General features: G+C 41.4%; 1 protein-coding gene across 4 annotated transcripts in view; it reads right to left on the bottom strand.

The window, feature by feature from the left end:
• The window catches only part of gpc5c (glypican 5c), a 99,621-nt gene that overhangs the window by 52,736 nt on the left and 25,376 nt on the right, over positions 1-21,509 (bottom strand). For 3 of the 4 annotated variants that reach the window (XM_086043823.1, XM_086043822.1, XM_086043824.1), the window contains 2 exons: positions 13,073-13,776; positions 876-1,039 (listed from right to left, as the gene is read on the bottom strand). In XM_086043823.1, the coding sequence (XP_085899949.1) occupies positions 876-1,039; positions 13,073-13,776 (868 nt within the window). Of the gene's footprint in view, positions 1-875; positions 1,040-13,072; positions 13,789-14,451; positions 14,594-21,509 lie in introns of those variants that run through there. The other variant, XM_086043825.1, reaches the window with a different exon arrangement.

Raw genomic sequence — 21,509 nt, 5'->3', positions numbered from 1 at the left:
TACACCATGTCTACAACGTGTATGGTTGGAATCAGCACATGTATTTCATCCCACTGGGCTTCAAATGTGTTACTATAGCACAAATTAGCCATGTATTTATTGTTAGCTATTTTTTTATTGTCAATACAAATGTCTTATGTGTATTTTTGTTCTCACATGAATAACCCATCACTGGATGAAAACGGTATAAATCTTTGCATATATATTGTGAACAGCGAAGCGCTGTATTACTTCTGTCCCAAAAACAAAAATCCTGATGAAATTGATGTTAAAATATTACAGCCAACCAAAAAGTTCTGGGAAAAAAAACGTATTTTCCAAAAAGTTCTAGAAAAATATAAGCCTCAAAATTGGGGCTGTAACGACACACCAAAGTTACCAAAATTAAGATTTTATCTATCTATCTATCCATCGATATTCATTGATGCAAAAAGTCAGTGTTTTTTTTTTTTTTTTTGCTTTTTTATGATGACACCACAGAAAGCACAGCAGGGTCGGCACAGAGGAAAAGTGTGTTGACGACCATGGAACTTGAAATGGAACTTACTTCTCTACTCCTGACATAAGAAAGGTCATGGCTGCCCATTGAAATATAATGAGCATTGGTAAGGCAACTTCACACCTTGAAAAATGTCACTACTATCAATAAAACAGCACTAGGTTACATTCCCTCTTTTCTCTCTCCATTAAATGTGCGTCATGTCAAATGGGTGAGTAGTTTTAGATTAGTTTAGTTTATTATACAAAGTCAATTTTTCATATGTACAGACGAAAAAAAAAGTTGCCATTGGAAGAAACGTTCAATTCTACTTTTATATCTTTATAGATTGAATCGGTGTTGAAATCATTATATTTGAAAAAATCCTTTATGTTACCTCCTCAAATGGGCAAGCTGCCCGAGCCACTGCTCTGGCAGAGGTTTGAAAGGGGCAGCAGAGGGAAGACCAGTTGATGATGTCCCACTAGGGGTTGTGACCTCCGGTACGGTAGGCTGCGTGCCGGTAGGCGCCCGGGTCGTCAGGCCACACACCTTGTCTACCTGTGGGGAACGCCGAGAAAACACACAGGCACACTTGTCAGGCTAAGAAAACACAGAGCAGCAGGGGGGGAGGGGGGCGGTGGAGCTGCGGCGGGTGACTTCCATAAACCAGCTGACACCTGCTCACTTGAGAGCACACAACTTGACTCTTAAGGTGAATTCTCGCACTGACTGATCCTTTTCAAAGGAGTTAAAATGTTGCGCAACACAGAGTCTAAAAAGAGAAACAAAAAGCAGTTAAGAAGGCAGTCGCTGCACGTGCTGACAGTAAAATGTCAAACATTCCACTACCTCATGGAGGTGAACGCATGTGCAGTTGGCAGTGGGGGGCAGGGATCTCAAGCGGGCAATTAAAGCCGGGAGGAGAGGAGGAGACATCGGGGTCAACGGCAATGGAGGGGAATTGTTGCTCCAAACCAAAATCAATGACATCTCATCGTCTTAAAAGCCTCCGGTTAACATTATTTAGTGCTCCTCAATTAGGCAGAAAGGCAGTGTAATGTTTCGAACGCTCCTTACAGTCACTCGTGGGTGAATGCTGACAGAGGTGATCTGTTTTAGGAGAGGGAATGCGAGAAAGGCCATTTCGTCTCACTGTACCAAATTAGGGTCACGACTGAGTAAGGGCATGATAATCAATTAAATAACCGCCATGAATTCTGTCGATTGTGTGGAAATCATGTGGATTACGAGTCACATAGCAGTTGCGCTATTTGGCTGCAAACAGCAGAGGCGCTGTTCATTCAACAAGTCTAAAGAAGTTTTAATAAATATGAATAAATTAATGAATTATGCATTGATCATCTTTTTTCCCCGTCAGTGACGGATAGACGGACCGGTCCGTCACATACACGGAACGCCCTGCTCTTTTTATTATACTATGTCAACTATGTCATCTGCATTGTACTGTTTGCACTTCAGTCTTCCCTTTCGCTCTCCTCGTGTTGCTTTTTATTCTTACTTGTCTTTCACTCCACTTCAGTCTTAAATCCTCTCTCTAGGCAGACGCAGGGCACGGGTAAGGTTGTTTTATTGCATTAACCTTAACCCCCACCGGACCCATAAAACACTCACATGTGCTGGAACGGCTCCCAGCCACACATGCAAGTGCCACACATGTTCATGCAAACATTCCACAAATGCGCATACATTCACAAAGCATTGTGGCAGCGAGAAATGATAGAGCATAGCAACTGCCAGCCAATGTAGCCTATGGAATCTGCACGTTAAGCCAAACGCTCTTTGCACGTGTTGCAATGCTTAATAATCGGCACATGTAGGAAAACATTTTGTTTACTGGCAGGTATGTTACCATAAATAACATGAAAACAAAAATAGTTGATTAAACACTTGGGCTAAGTCTTAGTGTAATAAAACCATCCATGTGAACTAGATCTTAAGGAGTGTGAAAAGAATAAATAAAAGTAAAAAAAAAAAAAACACAAAAAACTGTAGGTTCAAATTTACCGATAATGTGATAGAATTACCGCTTCAAATCTTAATTATCTTTATTAAAAGGGCTAAACAGTTAATCAAATAACTATAATAATTAAACTACAAAAAAGGTTGAAGCAAAATCTTTCCTTCAAAGTTTCCTAATGATTTTTCCACACGGACTAATGTTACTACAGACTCACACACCAATGTGTGTAAAAATGTATTAGCTTTTAAAGTATCAGTAAAAGACAGACAATGTCCAAGCATTGGAATCGTTTCACACTTAAAGATTAAGTATGATGTGTCTACTGCAAAACAGAACTAACTAACATACCACAAGAGCACGTCTACTATCGGCAACACTAGCTACCCATGTTAGCTAATTTAGTATAGCCTACTACCGCAAGTAGGAACGTATTGTACGAGACACAGCCGCTGGCGCGCTTTCAATGACTTTATTGAACAAACGATAACAAAATAAACATGCAATGAGCACATTTACACAACTGATGCCAAGGGACCCATGCAGACAAGCTAACAGTTAGCCAGTTAAGAGCCAGCTGCTCACCTGAGCTCACAACAGCCACACGCTCATTAGCTGACTCCACCAAGCCAGGACTTACTTTTAAAGCCACAAACACTCTACGTGATAGATATTACAGTGCAGGACATGAGGATGGCGACCCAAGTCGACAGCAATTTTAGCTGCACCTGACATTCATAATTTGTTGTTTAATAACGGTAAATCCATTTGGATCTGATTACTTGATTATTTGATGAGAAAATCAGTCGAATAAACAATTCTAAAAATATTTGATAGCTGGGTTACCCTACTAGGGCCATATTTAGCAGTAATCTTGGGGGTCTTTGGTTTACGACGGTACCAACATGTGAGGTTTGTATGGTTAAAATAAAACTGAGTGAAGTCTGAGACAAACAAGACATTTTAACATAACAGGCTGATAAATAGGCAGTCATGGATTTGTGTCCACTGACTCGGGGACACTGTTTACCACTCAGATGTGTTTGTGAGGTTTTGTGTACATTTACGAGACAAAACGCAATATTTTATATCCCTCTCCTAATCCATATCGTTTCTCACCTGTCATAGTGTGACACTTTGCTATTCTTAGAGACAAAAATGCAAACATCCTGGAAAAATACGACTGTCACCAGGAGGTCATTCCCAGTTTTGTTTGAACTGCCGCCTTATTTTTACAGCGTGCACAAAGAGGCTCTTGCTTTTGATGAAGCAAGAGATCGGTCAAAGCCTGGGCAAGCAAAACAAAGTACACATTATTTACAGTATGTGCCTAACAAAACATGTGAATATAAACAGAATGCAGCGTTCTTGCAGGGAAAATAGACAAACTCCTTGTTCGGGGTTAACTTGAGGAACACTGATATGCTCCCTTAAATTGTCTCTCATGACTACATAATCCTGAGAACCAATCGAGCGACAGCTTGAATTACGACCAGGACAAGAAGCCAACTATAAATCAATTATCTCTTGACCTGACGATGGCGTGAGGAGGAAAATCCCATATGGGTGGAGCTTGAGCACACGCACGCGCTGGTGTTGGACCACCTGTTTGTCCTTGTTATACCTTCACTATTTCAGCTATTTTATGGAACATTCCTTGTATGATTGCCCGAGGACAGTGACTGATGAAGGGCGAGACTGATGGGAGGCAGGTTGCCAGCTAGGGAGGCGACCAAGGAAATGTGATGCTCAAACTCATGGACATCTAGCATGCATGTCATACAGGACAGGTCTTTGCTCATCAACAGAGTCGACATCAAATTTAGCTTATGATGCTTTTGTACTAACGTGTCAAGGTTTCTGCATCCCTCAAGTGTATCATCGCGAGGCAAGTGTGTGTAAGAAGAGCTCAGCAAGAGAATGAGCTCCGGCTAACCTAGCCCAGGGCCATCCCACCTCTGGGGGAGTATTGGCTTACAGATAGCAATGGTGGTCTTGCCTTCCTAGTTTATTTATCAAGGGATTACCCAGTAAAGCTGAGGGAACTTTCTCACCCCCTTCTCGCCAAATGCGCGCTGCGCAATGGGACGGCCGGGCCCTTGTTCAGCCAGAAACAACTGCCCACTCGTTTTCCAATAGTGTACAAACTCTGGCCCGTAGCATCGCCGAATGAATGATTTTACTATCTTTTTCGATTTGAAAAGAGACATATATATAAAGGACAGTATTTTCTTAACACAATGCGTAGATCTGTGATTTGTCTTTCAATGCAGTGAAGGCCAAATGTGTTGGGATGGGAATAAAAGTTGTACACTGGGCTTGTCTGATCTAAGCAACTCCTGACCTTTGTTAAAAAAAACCTACCCCTTCTAAATGGCGCTTTGGGAGTTGAATTTAGCTACTATGGAACTTGATCACAAAGATGAATTCCCTGAAGGAAACTGCAATCCTTCAGAGTACAAACCACTGCTGCTGTTGCAGTTTGCATTAAATTAGTCCCAAATGTTTGTTTTTTTTGCCCGCATTGCTGTTTCCTAAATGTTGTATTGAAGGTTTAAAGGAAGATTGAACATTTGAGCATTATTTTTTGATGGTTAATTAGTGTTGTTGTTGGCTGAATCGAAACAAAAAGTCAAACGTTGAGCAGCGAAAGCAAAGCCAAACCTTTTAGCGTTCTTTTAAAGTGACTTGCTGTGATTAAGGACTGTAAACATGTCTTCCGATGACAAACCGCTACCCTTGAGTCGTCCAAGTTCCTCTCAGCAAGTAACAATGTGTAAAAACAAAATGTCTCTACAAAGATTGTTATTTTATCCAAAGCATTGATATTTTTCACTGAATTTCACTAGCTTCGGAGAATGCAGGTGCTGTTGTCTGAAATAGAGGCATGCGCAGCTAATAAGAGCGTTATGAAACATCTCTTCCTTGGCTGATTGGCTACATAGGGCATGCTGGAGAACACGGACAATCTAATCAATATGTAAGTCAGGATCATCATCAAGTGATTTACATTGGAGTTTAAAATAGCAACTTTTATCGCCTTACTAACTGACTGCTAAACTAGCAAGAAGAATTGCCGGCTGCCCTCAGGACTAGGGAAATAGCGAATCAAAGTTAGTCAACTAGAAAATGTTACCAAACTAAATTGTTGTTCAAATAAGCAAATGTGGAGATGAGAACTGCTTTAAGGTCGCCACCTGCCAAATGCCAAATGGTGTTTTAACTGTTTCGACTTGGAACTCTTCCTGACAAACTTGTCTCTTGGTGTAAAAGGGAACTTTTCTAATATTTCATCAATGGATTATTGATGGGCAACAATGGCATGATACATCAGATATTAATTTTATTTGTTACATCGGTAAACTTCTTATCTGCAAGGACAAGGATTTGAACGATTCCATGTGAGACATACTATACATCAACCCACATAGTGTGCAGTTGATATGTACATTATGTACTGTCTTACCCAGATGGAACACTGTCTACATTTTCATTCATCTCAGAGAAAACCTTTACATCTGAAATACATTATCCCAATCCATAATCTCTGTCAGGTATGATGGATGATGGGTGCTCAGACCATATTTATTCTCCTAACCAAGAAACAGCATGAGTAATTACCACAACTGTAAATCAAACTCATAACTATGGTAATTTTGTTGTTTTTAATATTAATATTATTTTCTATCAAGATAGAAGCAGTCAATTTAAAGCCAGTCATTTTAGCCTGATTATACGAGCAACAAGTAGGCTAATAAGTGGAAAGAACACAGCGATACTGGCCCATTTCAGAAATAGTGTTTTCTATTAGGGAATCCAGTTCAACCCACCAGTCATCATAATTCCTCTATTTTATTTTATGTTTTTTTGAACTATCACACATCATATGGCCTGAAGAGAGGTGAGAGTCGAGCGGCAAGCTTTTTCAGGTTTGTTTTGAAGAAGACGAAAGAGCAAGCAAAAACTAAATCAAGAAAACCAAATAAGGATTATCGCTCGCATGTAAACGACGGCTGCGAAGGATGTTGTGGAGACAGTGACGATCGTACACTTCAAACCACGGACATCAGTAACGAAGGCCTGTTATTATGTTTATGAATTAGAGTCGGCAATCTCTTGAAAAGCGATCCTGTTAATTAGTTTGTTTGGAATCTGCATCATAGCCATCAGCCCTAAGATGAACAAATCGCTAGCTAATTGTGACAGCTTTCCTCCTGGCCGCTCCCAAAAAGCCTTGGACCTGTTTGTATGATTTACGTTCATGACCTCACCTTCCATCATTTTCCATTTTCCCTCAAGAGTTTTATGCCATTATATTTCCATTTCTTTGCGTCCAACTCATGTCCTATTTTTTCTCTTAAGTGTGCACTTTGTAATCTATTTCAATCGGGCCGTCAGCCCGCACCTCCAGCCTCTTTGTGTTTTTTGCCTTGCATTCGAATGAGGTCATTGCTAATTAAAATGAGACTCAGTCCCTAATATATCACAGGGACAAGTCCTTGAGATCTAAATCACTTGGAGGAATACTTTTCTCACTCACTCCACTTTGAGGCTTTATAGCGCAGCAAAGAGAGCGACCCCACCCAGCCTCAAACCGGGGTACAAAACAAGTGAACACTGCGGCAGTGGGCCAGGCTCGTCGGTATGACCGCCCGAGTGCAGACTCGACAGCATTGTAACCGCATTTGCTTCTTGATTGTTCCGGGTAACTATGGGCGTTACTTTGACTTGAGCAAGTAACATTTTCCCCATCTTTAAGTACATAATCACCAGAATTGCAGGCACAATATGTGGAAAATCATCTCAATTCCAGGGCCGTTATTCTAACAAGGTGGTCAATAGACAGAATAAGGTCAAATGAGTTCCTTGTGTCTGTGTCTGGGATACAGTGGAGGCTATGAAGAGCATGTGGATTGAGGAATTTCTGCGTCCATTTGAAGCTGCCCAGTGAACCAGCAATTACCATTAAAATGCTAACACAGATGAGGTAGGCATCCATGAAAGTGTCACAGCTGTAGCCACAGCTGCACAGCATTACAACGACTGAAGTAAGTTTAGCAACTGTAGATTTAAGGCTGCCACCAACATCTGGCCCATGGTCACCCAGGTATCTAGTCCTGTTGCTGCTGTTGTGGTCTTGGAGACACAGACGTGGATGGCACGGGCTATTTAGTCTGGTAAATGGGAGAAACTGGGGTGGTGGTTGGAAAGGGACTATTTATAAAAATGAAAAATCCTTGCGAGCACGAGAGCCATTGTAAAAGAATGAGGCACGATAAGGAGAATAACTATTGCATCATGTCATTGGTATCACAATTACATACCTTAACTCATTCCCTGCCATTGACAAATGTGTTTGTCTTTTGCCAGTCCAGCCATTTAATCACAGGAACTTATTAGAGTTTTTTCAAATGTTTTCAAACGTTTGGGTAAGAAAGGATCTGAAAATATCCGGCAGTAAATGAGTTAAACAATAAGCAGCCCCCGGATAATGTTGCTCCTATCACTGAACATGTCTATAATTTCTATGTAACATTTCTACAGACGCTCTAACGCGGCCACGACAGCCCAAAGCACCAGTCCACATACTGGCTGTCAAGTCGGACCTATTGAAAATTGAAAATTATATATGTTATACCTTATATATGTCAGCACTATTCCATCCTTCTCTGCACGTTCGCACTAGCGTCCGACAACACTTTAAAGCGAAAATGCCAGCTGACTAGCCAAATGGGAGATGCATTTTCGGCTAGCTAACTGGACATCGCAAACGAGCCAGATACTTGCTGATGTGAACAAAGGTGCACAGGATCTTTATGTAATCGAAGGGGCTACCAATGCCAGAGCCCCCTGCCCCCACCCCCCCAAAAAAAAAAAAACAGGAAAACTGAAATGGTGAAAAACAGTTAAATGCAAATGAGTAGTATAGCTACAGTAGTACTCTTTGTTTTCAGACATTATCTTCAAACATGAATAATGTATTTAGAAAACAAATCTCTGAATTCACTTTACGGGGTCTTTAATTTATGACCAAATACATATGTGCCAAAAATGGGTATGATTTCTAGTGTGACATGATTTCAGCATTTTGATTTATGGTTCACAGAGAGAAACAATGTCCTCTGGAACGCCGCCTTATGTTCCGCTCCAAATGTAATGGCTCGGCATTAAATCATATGGTGATTGCTTGGTTAGGAACCATAAAGAAGACATGTAGGATTTCTTTTTTGTGGTGTTGGAGGCTACTTTATATTGTCAGCATATTACACTCACGAGGCACAAAAAGGAAAAGTGGAGAAAAAGATGTGTGAGGCTGTCTGAGTTCAGGCTGCACCCAGTGTCATTAGCTAATGGAGTGCTGACTACGTACGTCAGTCAGTCAGCCGGAGGGTTAGACAGAATGCCAATGGCGCACACAACTTATAAAGATGAGTATAGATTGGCCCGGAGAATATTTTGTATCGGCTACCACTGCGTCAACTCAAATGTCACATTTGAGGGGATCATTCTTAAAGATCAAACAGCAATTCAGCTATGTTTGCCCAAACCAAATAAACAGCATACGTAGTGTGCATTAAACACTGCCAGTTAACCGAAAGTAAACCAAAGTAAATACATTTTATATGAAATAGAATGTAAGCAGTTTCTTAAGGTGAAGCCATGGTGAACCGTAATGTTGCAGTCATTTTCTACTAGCCATTATTTCCATTATTTAAGGGCTCAGGCTGCCATTATCATTCCTGCATGAGCTCTAATGAGAAGCTGGGGTAAAACCAACAAGAGAAAAGGGTAGGCATGCAATATTTGGACTGAAAATATATGGTCAATTGGATTAATCCAGACCATTGATGCCATATTCTTCCAAGCAAACGAAGGAGCCTCATACTGGATGGTGAGAGACGGAAGAATGTGTCATGGTGTGTAGGACCGCATGGTCCAAAGGCTTCTAAATCCATGTTTCCACAAAGTGGTTCTGTTCATTTTGATTAGCCTCAAATCAGATGGGGGAATGCATATCACTGATCGGTTGTTTCTACCACGGGGAGTGTATTCAGAATGTCTGTGTCTGGAGTGTGAAACAATTGATTAAAATCCAGACAATTTTAAGGTTTATCTCCAAATATCGACATCTGTTTAGCTCCATCCATTATATATCATTGTCAGCAAGTTGGAACGCTATATTGTATAGCCCAGTGTTACCTTGTCATAAAAAAAAACATCTATTATTAAGAAGTGATTATTCTCTCAACCATTCAACATCAGACAATATACTGTACTGAAGTAAAAATAATTAATAATAACAACAATAATAATAATAATAATAATAATATACTGTATTTTATTCATAATGCACTTTACATTTCAAATAAATCTCAAAGTGCTCCGGAGAGTTTAAAAACAAAGACACTAGTGGTCCAGCTCTTGATTCTCCTTTATTAAAACCCACAACATCCACTTTGCAGGGCAATTTATTTTCTTGCCGCCACCAGCCTCCCAAACAAATGCAATCTCATTACAATAGCCAACAGACCAAGGGCAAAAGCTGAACAGAGGTCCGAACAAATGAAGCACAAGAGTGTTGGTGTGCTTGAGTCTCTATGGTGTAGCAGTTTGTTACAAGGAATCATATCCAGCTGGTGATTATTCATTTTTATAATGATAGCAATGGTAATGTTTCCTTGCAACACAGCAAACTTGAAGTCCTTCCATGTAGCGTCTATTAATATTAGTCAAGGTTAACTGTGATGTTTTCTTTCTCCTGCAATGACTGACTTGTAGATGTTTGATGAGGTTACGCTTCATTCATTGAAACACAATTGCAACACTGTATGCCGATGTTTGGATTACAACATACGATTGAAATAGAAGCAGTGGAGAAAATCCCCCTTTCTCCTGCATTGTTATTGTTATTTGTTGGCATGTCTCATTCCGATGTATGCATTTAATGCTGCTTCAGAATAGTGACGCCAGAGCAGTTTCCCGCATCGACTAATTTCGTAGTGGAAAACCGACCACCCCAAACTAAGGCGAGTAAAGCCAAGTCCAGCCGTGCCAAGTAGAGTATGTAGTGTGCATAGGAAAAAGGGATCTTATACCCCAAAAATGGCCTCTTGGGCCCAGCAGAATGTGAGCGGAGAAGCTTGAAGGCCACATTAACAGAGAGGACCACCGAGTGCCGGAGCCGCAATTTTCACAAGGGTCCCAAAGTAGCGACTTCTCCAGGAGATTCTCTCAGTTTCTCCTAATTGTGTCAACTCAACGTAATCCAACCATAGGCTCCCTTAATATCCATAACCACTTCCCTTTCGGCCCATATTCATGCTCCATCTTAAAGCGAGCAGGAATGTGTTAAAAAATAATCTATGGTTCCTTCCACTCTGCGTAGCTATCAATAACTGCCTTTCAGTCTTTGCTAGTATTGTCAACGGGTGGGCCGCTTATCCACGCCTCTAACAAGATTCCTTAAAACCTGATACCTGGACATAGTGTGTGTGTACAGAATCAGTCGAGTGCTCCAAGATTAGTGTAACGTACAGTATAGTGCGGAGTCTGTGTTGTGTGCAGCGTATTAAGTGGGAGAGCGCAACCGCAGAAGGGGTCGGGGAAAACATCCCAGTCGAAAACCGCGCAGTCGCAATAATTCATTTAACTTGGTAGAATATTCTGACTTTGCAAAAAAAAAAAAGAAAAAAAAAAAGGCAATAAATAATGTATTCTATGTGCTTAACGTCACATGTAAAACATATATGTTACAAAAGTAAACAGTAGGTCAGATCTGGTATTTGCACTTTATTGACTTTGCATTAGGATGGTGACGATAATGTGCATAGTATAATAAGGAACTGGCCGTTAAGTGTGTTTGCCTGGGAGGGGAGTGCACTGAGGTGTAGAGGTGAAGGTGGATACGCTGACACAGTAGTTGGCCATTGGAGACTTCACAGTTTTCCTTGACAGCTCCCTGAGGTTTTATTAAAACATTCGGATTCAAAAAGACCACCGTTACCGACAACACGGGGCAATACAACTTCAACAGCTCCGTGCGCATTTAGTCACAAATTTTAGATGGCATTAACACAACAAGCACTCTTTATGCCATTTGAATCAAACTCTAGTGTCAACCCAACAAACTAATGAGAAAAAAAATACTGTTGACTTTTATGGTATGTTTGTTCCGTAAAAATCCAGAATCTCGGATATTTGGTTTTGATGATAAAAAAAAATATTGACTGTAAATCACACTGACTAGAAAAATTAACAAAAAGAGCAAAAGCCTAATAACACGAGTATAAAAGTCATCTTATTCCACAAGTGCTCACCAGTGACTTGTGATTGTGGACATGTATTTACATTGCAGATCTGATTCTTGCATTCCACGATGTAGAACATATTATTGGAAAATCCGTACAGGGCGTGTCATTTTGGGAATAACTGGCAATGTATACCGCAATTCAGCAAAGGAGGAGGGCTTGATATGAGAGTGGAGAAAATGGGAGCCACCGGTGTCCGATTGGGAACACATTCCTTTCTGGCATCAATTCTCAAGGCCGTTTTCCAGATGACTGGGTCTAATTTATATGGCCTGGTTCAAACCCGCCTAATAGTGCAGCTCATTTGTGCCTGTGCTTGGCAACCCACTTGGATCCTGACTTACAGGCACATCAAGACAAACAAAACTAAGGTAGTCGCTATGTTAATAATCCTGTGACTGACCATCCAGCAAACTTAATATTGTGTGTGTGTGTGTTTTTTTTTAACTGATTATAATGTGTGATGACCTGTCGCGTTCTAACATGACTTTAGGAACGCTCCAGTGGTTCAGCATGTACTGTATATCACTAGCAAGTACCTTGCTCTTGAATCCTGTTAAATGCACAACCTCATGTCAAAACGCTCTTGGCGAGTGAGATCATAGAACTAATACTGAATACTTCCACAACACACTGATTTGTACCACACTGTATATTAGTGTGGACAGATCTATAGAAGATTAGAAGTCTTTAATCTGTAGATGTAATCATGTGTTCATTTCACTGCAAAATTGAACAGAACACCTATAATGGGACCTTGGGTTGATTCAGTGCACAATAATACTTGCCAGGGTGTGCGAATCCAAGGAAAATTCTTGGACAATAGCACGATTTTCACTCCAGAAGAACACTCTGGCAGTCTTCGATTCATATTTTCAGACTTGTAATAACTCAAACTCCAACTATATGACTGCATATAGTATATGACATGCATCAGCCAAACAAATCCCACCCCATTCTATTCCATTAAGAGTCATTTCAGCACTCTACAAGCTAGCAACTGCAATTTTCGCCGCCTTGCTAGTTTGGAAAATCTCCCCCCTAACCTCAACTCTGTCTGCCGTTTTTTTGGAGCTGTCTTTGCGTTTTCTTTTCAGTATAAACAATATTTTTCTGTGAACAATTTGAACACTGTGCAAGCATTAATAGAGTGTGCGGTGCTCTTTGTTGCGTGTGTGGAAAAAAATGGCTCATAACCCACAAGTAGCCTTCAATCCTCTTCCAATCAATACATGAACCATTGCCAAAGTGTGTGAGTGAAACAAAGAGGTTGCAGATCAGCGTGCGTGTGGCGCGTGTACTTACTGTGGCTGTGATGAGTGGACCGTGAAGATGGGCGTAGAGCAAGGCCTCGTTCACGTGGCCCCGTACTCCGAGCAATGCAAGTTCCAGGCTGTGGTGGCCCACCATGGCGTGGGTTAGCTGTTCCAACAAGTTGGTGTACCTCCTCCAAGGCTGATCCAGCTCAGATATGCTGGCCAAGCAGCCACGCATAACATTGAGGCAATAACCCACGCAAGGCTTGATGAGCGTTAGGCCTCTGCAATGGGAGCAGTACACCATCTTCACCAGGCCCTTGACACAGTCTTTCGACAAGCTCACGTGTTCGGTGGCGTTCAGCACCTCCAGACCTTCCTCCAGGAACAGGCCCAATTGTCGGCCCACGCTCATCGCCTCCGACAGCTCCTTGGCCATGACGGCGGGATGCGACCCGAAAGGGTTGACGTCCTGCCTGATCATGCGGAGGCAGTCCGTCATTTCGGTGTCCGCCGCCATGCTGCTCACAATGCCCGGGTTGATCAGTCGGGTATAGACGAGGGGGAAGAGGTTATTAAAAAAATGGTGGACTGTCGTCTCCACCGAGACGTTGGCCCCACGGAGGTAAAGGGAGAGTGAGGAGAAGAGTTTGTTAACGTGGGGAAAAGCTTGGCGAGAAAGTGGGGTGTAGGTCCCTTCCAGCAGAGAACTCAGGTGTCCTTGTGAGAAGGAGAGCAGGTACTGGAACATGTCTACAAAAGAGAGTAAAAGAGAAATGGGGGAAGTTTACAAAGATGATCTACATACTCTCCATGAAAATGTCCAAGTTCAAGCACATATCCAAAAACCTGGCCCCCAAAGAGCTAAGTTCCACTTGTATCTAGCGGTATTTGCAAAACCAGCGCCAACTTTCCTTTTAATACGATGGGGATATCATTTTTTTTATTATGTCATCGCCCCAATATGTAATGACTTACTGAGAGACTCGGCCAGTCCACAGAGGGAGACCAAGTGAGACAGGAATACAGACTTAAAACGGCAGTCTTATCGTTTTCATTTCAGACGTGACCATCAATAACAACCAGTCCGAGCTTAACAATGACCGTTGACCCGGGGATTGTCATTTTCCGAGTAGAGGGCACGTTGTTTGTTCACCCATGAACAAGCTGTCCCCAATTAACTTCCCTTCACTCTGAAATGACGCCCCCTTACACACGCTTAAACAATAAAGTCATTCAGTTTTTTTCTCTAATTCCTGATGTGTGAGAAAGAGCGGCAAAGCAATCAACAATGAAAGTACAAAGTCCAATTAAAGATTTCAAGGTCCCTTTTAGGCCTAATTAATCACCCATGGCAGTTTGTGAAAAGAGGGGAAATAAATATCTTCCCCATTTTACGGTGGTAGAAAATGTTTTTAGTGAACTAATCTTTCTGTTCTTGATTCGACTGCAGCGCGTCTTCTCAATACATGCTCATGTAGATTAACTGTATGTCTAAAAGCGTTTGTGTATGCAGGCTGTGGATGCTACGCGCTACACTTCTGGGACGTGATGTCAACTTAAAAGCATGCCTGGACATAAAGGAAGAGTGGCAACTGCGTTACCCCCTTGCACCTCCTGCTTTGTGTTCACCAAGGTTTGCATAACTTGGCGTTCTTGTTTTCTTCTTCTTCTAAGCAAAATGTTCCCTTGTGGTAATTGTATAATAATAATTGCCCGCGCTTAGTGTGTGCGCATGTACAGTATAGCTGCGTGTGTGTCTCAGTGCGCAGACAGAAAGATAACAACGGTCAATCTCAACAGCTGCACTAATATGTCTGACACATGGGGACTCCCGGCTGGCCAGTAAAGGGCACGTGTAACACTCCACACAATACAACCGGCATTATCCGCTGTGGCCACAAAAAAGAGGTTTGTACTTCCAACAATATAGACCAATTATTTCTTGTGAATATAATTGTGAATTTCTAAAAAAAATTCCACAATGTAAAAGATTAAAATGTATTTTGTTTTGATAAGACCATGTGGGGCATTGTGATTTCCAATGATAGTTTTGGCATGGTGCCTTGGTGGACATTCTTATGTTCAAGCCGGTGTATACATTACAACATGCAGTATGACTTGCCCTCTTTATGTTTCAGTAGATAGCAGACACACGTGTCATGACAATGGCGAACATAAGTGCCAGCTGCCTTAGACGGAAAGCACATATGAAAGTATATCGTCGCAGTCCTGTGAAAAAACGCTCGTGTCCATTTTTATTTTTTTTCATTTTGATTATTTTTTACATGAATGGTGTTTCCACGTTACAGACATCTCATTAGTGTGAACATGTAAAACAAAAATACAAAATTGGACATAAATGTTTTTCACAGGACAGCGACGACACGCTAAAGTTATGTGTAACATATGTCACCTGCACTGAAATACTTAAGTCCCCCCTCATACATTCATGCAATAGTTAGTAAATACAAATGGCCACAGGCTGTTTCACTTTTTGTCCCAGAAAAAAAAAAAATGTCGAGCAGAATTTAATTTGACGTAATTCTATAGACCACTTTTATTTCCAGCGATGCCAACTGTGCCTCACCTCACTTCCAGCATCTCTGGAAGTCCCAATGAAATGAAACCATGAAAGCTGGCGTGCGAGTGAGACAATGAAGGTCTATGTTTGGACTTTGTTAGTGGTGGCTGCGCCCCCCCCATTTGTCTACAGTGCAGGACAAATGGTAAAGACTTGCTAACACTGCCTCACGGTTTGTCCTGGTGTTGGTGTGTTGAATAAATACCATAAAAGTGTCAACAAGCTTGGTGTTTTGCAACAAGCCATCCAGATCAAACTGCAGGCGGGTTATTATAATATGAATGTCCCATCCTGAAAAACCTATATAAGGGCCATAAACAATCAGCTCTTTGACTGTATTCATGAGCCCCAATGGGGTATCCTCGAGGTGAGCCCTAACCTCTTATTCTCCTACTGCAGTAGTTGTTCCGTCTCTAAGAATTTGGCTTGGTCCCAACACGAAACAAAACAAAACCCAAAAAATGTGACTGGTTGTGCTGAGAAAATGTCAACTTTATTTTCACATGAGCATTAATGGGTGTCTGAGAGAGCAGCATTGTTTTCATATTGACAATTATTGGGTTGTTGACTGTGGAGCTTGTCTGTGGGTTCAACCAACAAAGAAAAATAACCAAAGGCATATCACTCAAGACAGTTAGCCGCAGGGATAATCACAGATAGTTTTGTAAAACTGTGGTTTCAGCTCAGTTTGGGTTCTGTCCGCTTCTTGGAGCGGGCACCAGTGTGAGGTCTGTCTGCTTGCTGTCAACCCAGGCCACAAGGCTCCCAAGCCACAAGACATCCATACCACAGGATATACCCGCACGCTCAAGTTACACACAATTAGATTAATGTTAGCCTGAAGTTATCATGTTAGCAAATTTCACGTTCTAGTGTTGCTCTGTCCTGTGTATGTTCAACAAAGTTGGTTTGATTGAATATGACTGTATGGTGGTGCATCCACAGCGCAATTCGGGAGGCTGTAATCCTGTTACTGTTGTGCAGGGGCCTGTTCGAACATTTTATTTACTCCCATTCATATTAAAAGGGAAGTCAACCAAACCTATTTTTTTCAAGAATATGTTCCCAGCAGGCCCACTAGTTGAAATACGGCATTCTGATTAATATTGCATTTGAGCAATATGAGTTAAGCAGCAAAAATCCATCCGTTTTTAGCCTTCTCTGGGGGCGGCCATTTTGTCACTTCTGTCGACTGAAAATGACATCACAACTGCTCGGGGCTCAGGTAACGACTAGGGATGCAACGATTCTGTCATGGTTGCATGGTATAGGACCCAAATGCAGGGAGGCAGGAGAAGCAGGGCATACTGAAGAAAATATTTAACAAAATACCAGCATAAACAAGTCTTGAAAAGTCCAAAATTCAAAGTAGCAAAGAAACACTAGAGAGCAAAACACAACACCAGGAGAAACAGAAAAAAAAAAAAACATGACAGCGACAATGATCCGACAAAGACTGACAGAAACCAAGGAACTAAATGCGTGAAAGCTGACGAGTTAACAAGGAACACCTGGACAAGAAACAAATGGTTGGAGGGAGCTGATTGGTTAACACAAGGGACCAGGATGACAAGAATAGGTGGAAACAAAACCTAACTAGGAATACAAAAAACACATGCAGAAACAAAACCACATATAATCTAAACAAAAACAGAATCATGACAGATTCACTCAAGCCCCGATTTGATTCGATTTTGGGACAACGCTTTGTTGTTAATGTTGTCGTCTCCATGGCAGTCGACAACTGCTTGAAATGTGCCCTACTGACACCTGCAGGTGTCAAGTGGAACAACAAGAACCCAACGTACAGTGAAAGTCATGACTCTCAGGCTGTCCGTGTTGATCGCGGTTAGCTTTGACTTTGTCAATTAAAGTACAACACCAGTATTCAAGCACAACATTACAGCCCTAAAACGACATTTAAATACTCCACAAAAAGTGAACAAAAAATAATTGTGACATTTCTGGGGGTAGTTTGAATCATGTGGAGGAGCACATTTTGAAAAGCCATCTGGATTCATTTGGCCCCAGGGGTCGGCGCACTTCCCCATCTTTCCGCTTCTGTTTCTTCCAACGTGCAGCGTATATGGACATGACAAAAGTCCACCTTTCCGAATACAATCCGCAAAGAAAGGAAACACCGGATCTCTTGATAAATCATTTTCAGCTTTCCTCTGTTCTTTATCAAGCGCTCTCCCACGCTCATACTGACTCAGCGCCTCAACTGTGATAAATCAAACAATTGCTGTGGGTTTCTCTGCACTTTACAGTACTGGGAAACAGAGTGAGAACAAAACACAAGAAACCAAAAAAGGCCGCTTTGAAGGCCCAACTCTCCACCACAGAGCCTGACTCCAGCTTTTACCTCACACACAGCTGTGGGTGAGCATCATGACCGTGTCACATTCTCCCATTAGGAAGCCACTCTTAAGCAGTTACTTTGAAATTGTAAGGAAGAGCCAAAAAAATACCAGCTTCAGAGCTGGTATTTTCCAGGATAACTTCGCAGGAAGAATGCCTACGAAACCCAAAAGAGGCTTTGGAAGAATTTCACCAGGCAACCCGGTGACAACTCAAGAGTTTAAATCATAAAAGGCTACTTCCCTTTGACATTCTGCATGGCACTGCTAAACTGTCATTATGGGGAGGCTGACTCCATCATATCAAAGTAAAACATAAAAAATAAAATGGCAGATGTCTGATTCAAGCCAGAAGTATAGTGTTACCACGCTTTGCAACACAGTGGTCTCTGACTTCTGAGGCATTTCAGTATTGTGAAAGATGAGTGTAAGCATGTGTGAGTTGAACTGAGCAGTATTGTTAGAGCGCGAGGGAGCCACGGCTTCAGTGTGGTTGCCAAAACCCAGCACAGACATGCGGCACCAGACAGCCTGGACTGACACAGGGCTCGCACAGCCTGATTATACTGTGTAAAGAATAGCATTCCCTGAAGAGAATGGACTATTTTGCAATCTCCAGCATCTGAATTCATTTCACCAAAATGAATCCTGTCAGTCATGCAGTGTGCAACTTTCAATATTGGCTTTCGGATACGGGCTGGATGACATGAAAAATGTGCCGGGTAACACGTGCACAGAAAATAAAAAAATAAAAAGTCTAACTTTTGTAGAGAGTTTGAAGATAACAAAATATCACTAACCAGAGATGTGGATATGATTTGTTTTGAAATGCCCTTTTGGGATCAAAATAAAAGATAAAAGTCAATAACTAATGATGGATTAACACATTTTCCACTTTTTTTTTTATTCCCTAGCACTAATTTTTAGTCATTTCGCAGCAAGGAGCGAGCAAGCCAGCTCTTTATTTCGGTATCTGTTTTAAATTAAAGTGTTTCCATAGATAGAACTATCATCATGTGTTAGCAAGGCTTTTATTCAGAAACTTGGAACCTGAAAACTGAACTTTCTGAGACACTGCATCCTTATGTTGGACTGAACATTTTCTTTTCAATATGAGTCTTTGTAAGGGCCAAGTAAAATAAAAGTTACGCTAAATGAAAAAAACAGTTATATTATTGCTTTTTTATTACATTCACCACTAATGTAAACATTCAAACATTACACACATATAACACTTTGCCTTTTGATCACAAGTGACAAGCACATGGCAGCTAGCCACTTGGCAGCTAACGGCTAACTTACTAGAGGCTTACATGAGATGCTAACAGAGCATTCTAAATCTTCAACTAGTGCTCGTTCTTGTCAAAACATACAAAAAAAAAACGACACCACTCAGAATCAACAAATCATTGAGAGTCTTACAAAGAAACCGATGGAAATGAAAACAAAACCATAAAAATCAAAAGGAAAACAACCAGTAGTAACAACCGCAAACAATGCTTAAGAGAAGCAACACAGAACAAAACAAGCACACAGTTAATCCCATGATGCTGGTTAAAAAGACGTCTCGTAAAGTGCAGCTCACGCAATATGCTGACGTGGTACGTCATAACAGTTCAATGTGAAATGAATACGTCATTTGAAGTTGGGTACACACATAGTGATTTTACACCATTTTTGAAAAGTAACAGACCGCACACAACGAGGAAAAAATGCTCTCTGTGGTTACCGCTCTCCTGGTGTGGTGTACTCAAAATGAGCAACAGCACATCATACACTTAAGCAATATATGAAATATTGGTGATTTTGCTTCATTCAACAGTTCTACAAATGCTATTTATCAATTAAAAGTAACAAGCAACAAAAAATAGGATTTTGTTTGCTATTTAATCAGTAATTTGGCTCTTCCAACACAAATAGCAGCAAACTATAACAGTAGCCGTGGAGCGAGCCGTGCGTGAGATGCTAACTTGCCAAAGTATCTGATTCAACATGATTTAATAAAAAATTTATAAAAAATACATTTAAAAAATGAAAAAAGAGAGAGAAATGACTTTAGTTTTACTGTTTCGCTGTCATAGAGCAAGTTGGACGATGTGTCTGTCACGTCAAGTCACATCACGTAACTATGTCATTACTCCACGATGAGTAAAAGGGAATAAAGTAGTCCGGAAATGCAAAAATGACACGATAACTGTGCACTCGTTAGCCGTGATATCAGCTTGGCCAATTGTTTGCTCCTTTCTGACAACCCAAGGCAATATTAGATAACCATGTGCTGTTGATGTAAGCCAAATGAATGGTTAGAACACCTTTGAGCTGGAGTGACATGTAAAATTAAAAGGTCCAGTGCTGTTGTACAGTATATCATCAATAAAGGGATGATTTGCTTGGTCAGAACTAACTGTTCTATGTATAAAAAAAAAAATAAGAAAACGATATCTCCACCGAAAACCACAAGTCTTTTCTCAAACCAGATGTCTGTCGTAAAACCAAGAATGACCTGTGAGAGACAGCATGGTGCCACAAGGGAGCCAGACCACCGCAAAATACAAAGAAGAGGAAAGAGTCCTACTAACAGAAGAACAAATAGCAGAAGTTACAGCACCTGTCCGCTTTCTAGTAACTATCAGGCTTTTAATTTGAATATATGTGTCCATGTAAACGTAGCCATTCTTGACACACCTCACACCACAGGATAAAAGTGAAAATGTAGTTGGACTCGCCGACGGGCGCTCATTTAAAATTAGAACCGGACCGGCCAATAGAAGGGTGCTATATTTTTCCCAAGGGAAAAAAGGCGAATGACTGATGACGGAACGGTACCAACGTTGCAGACGGATGACGGATAACGGACGCTCAATTTTTAGTAAAATGCCCAGCTGTGGAAATGAGAGTTTTTCAAAGGCCCCCAATCTGTCTACGGGCACTCCTTACTGTGAGCACAGGTTTTCATCACGCGCTCTTGCATTTTAAAATAAAATCAGTGATGTGGCGTGTATAGGATTACACATGTGTGGCAATGTGATAATGAGGTAGGAGACACTGATCTAATGTCGTGGAGCTGTGCGCCATTCCTGACTCGGCAAACAGCCGCGATTGGTCATCGCCTCGCATCTTCTCAGGAAAAAGCATCTTAATCCAGTCGCCATCTTTGGTTTCACACAGGTCACCGCACACATATGCAGCATAGTGACATGTGTGTGGATTACATAGGCCTGTTTTAATTAGTCAAGATAGTGTACAGAGAAACATCTCTCACCCAGCACGACGCGTCTTAGGTTTCAACTGAGAGCTGCATTGTCATACATTCTCGGTCGGCCTGCAATCTTACAGCAAAGCATTGAATGGGAATAAACTATTAATATGACAAAGAATCCATCCGTTGAATCATCACCTTGCGCAGCCAAGCTCGACGTCTACGGTCTAAAGCAGGAGCGTGAGTCACTCGTCCGACGCCAGATGCTAGATATGTCGCCCATGTTTGTGTAACGTGTGAGAGGTGCAGTCCAGCCAACGCACTTCCTCATTTGAAAACTGAC

The sequence above is a fragment of the Filicampus tigris genome, chromosome 10 (assembly GCF_054856515.1).
Source record: "Filicampus tigris isolate MCC_2025a chromosome 10, RoL_Ftig_1.0, whole genome shotgun sequence".
Classification (NCBI taxonomy): Eukaryota; Metazoa; Chordata; class Actinopteri; order Syngnathiformes; family Syngnathidae; genus Filicampus; species Filicampus tigris.
This window is presented reverse-complemented; position numbering and strand designations above follow the sequence as displayed.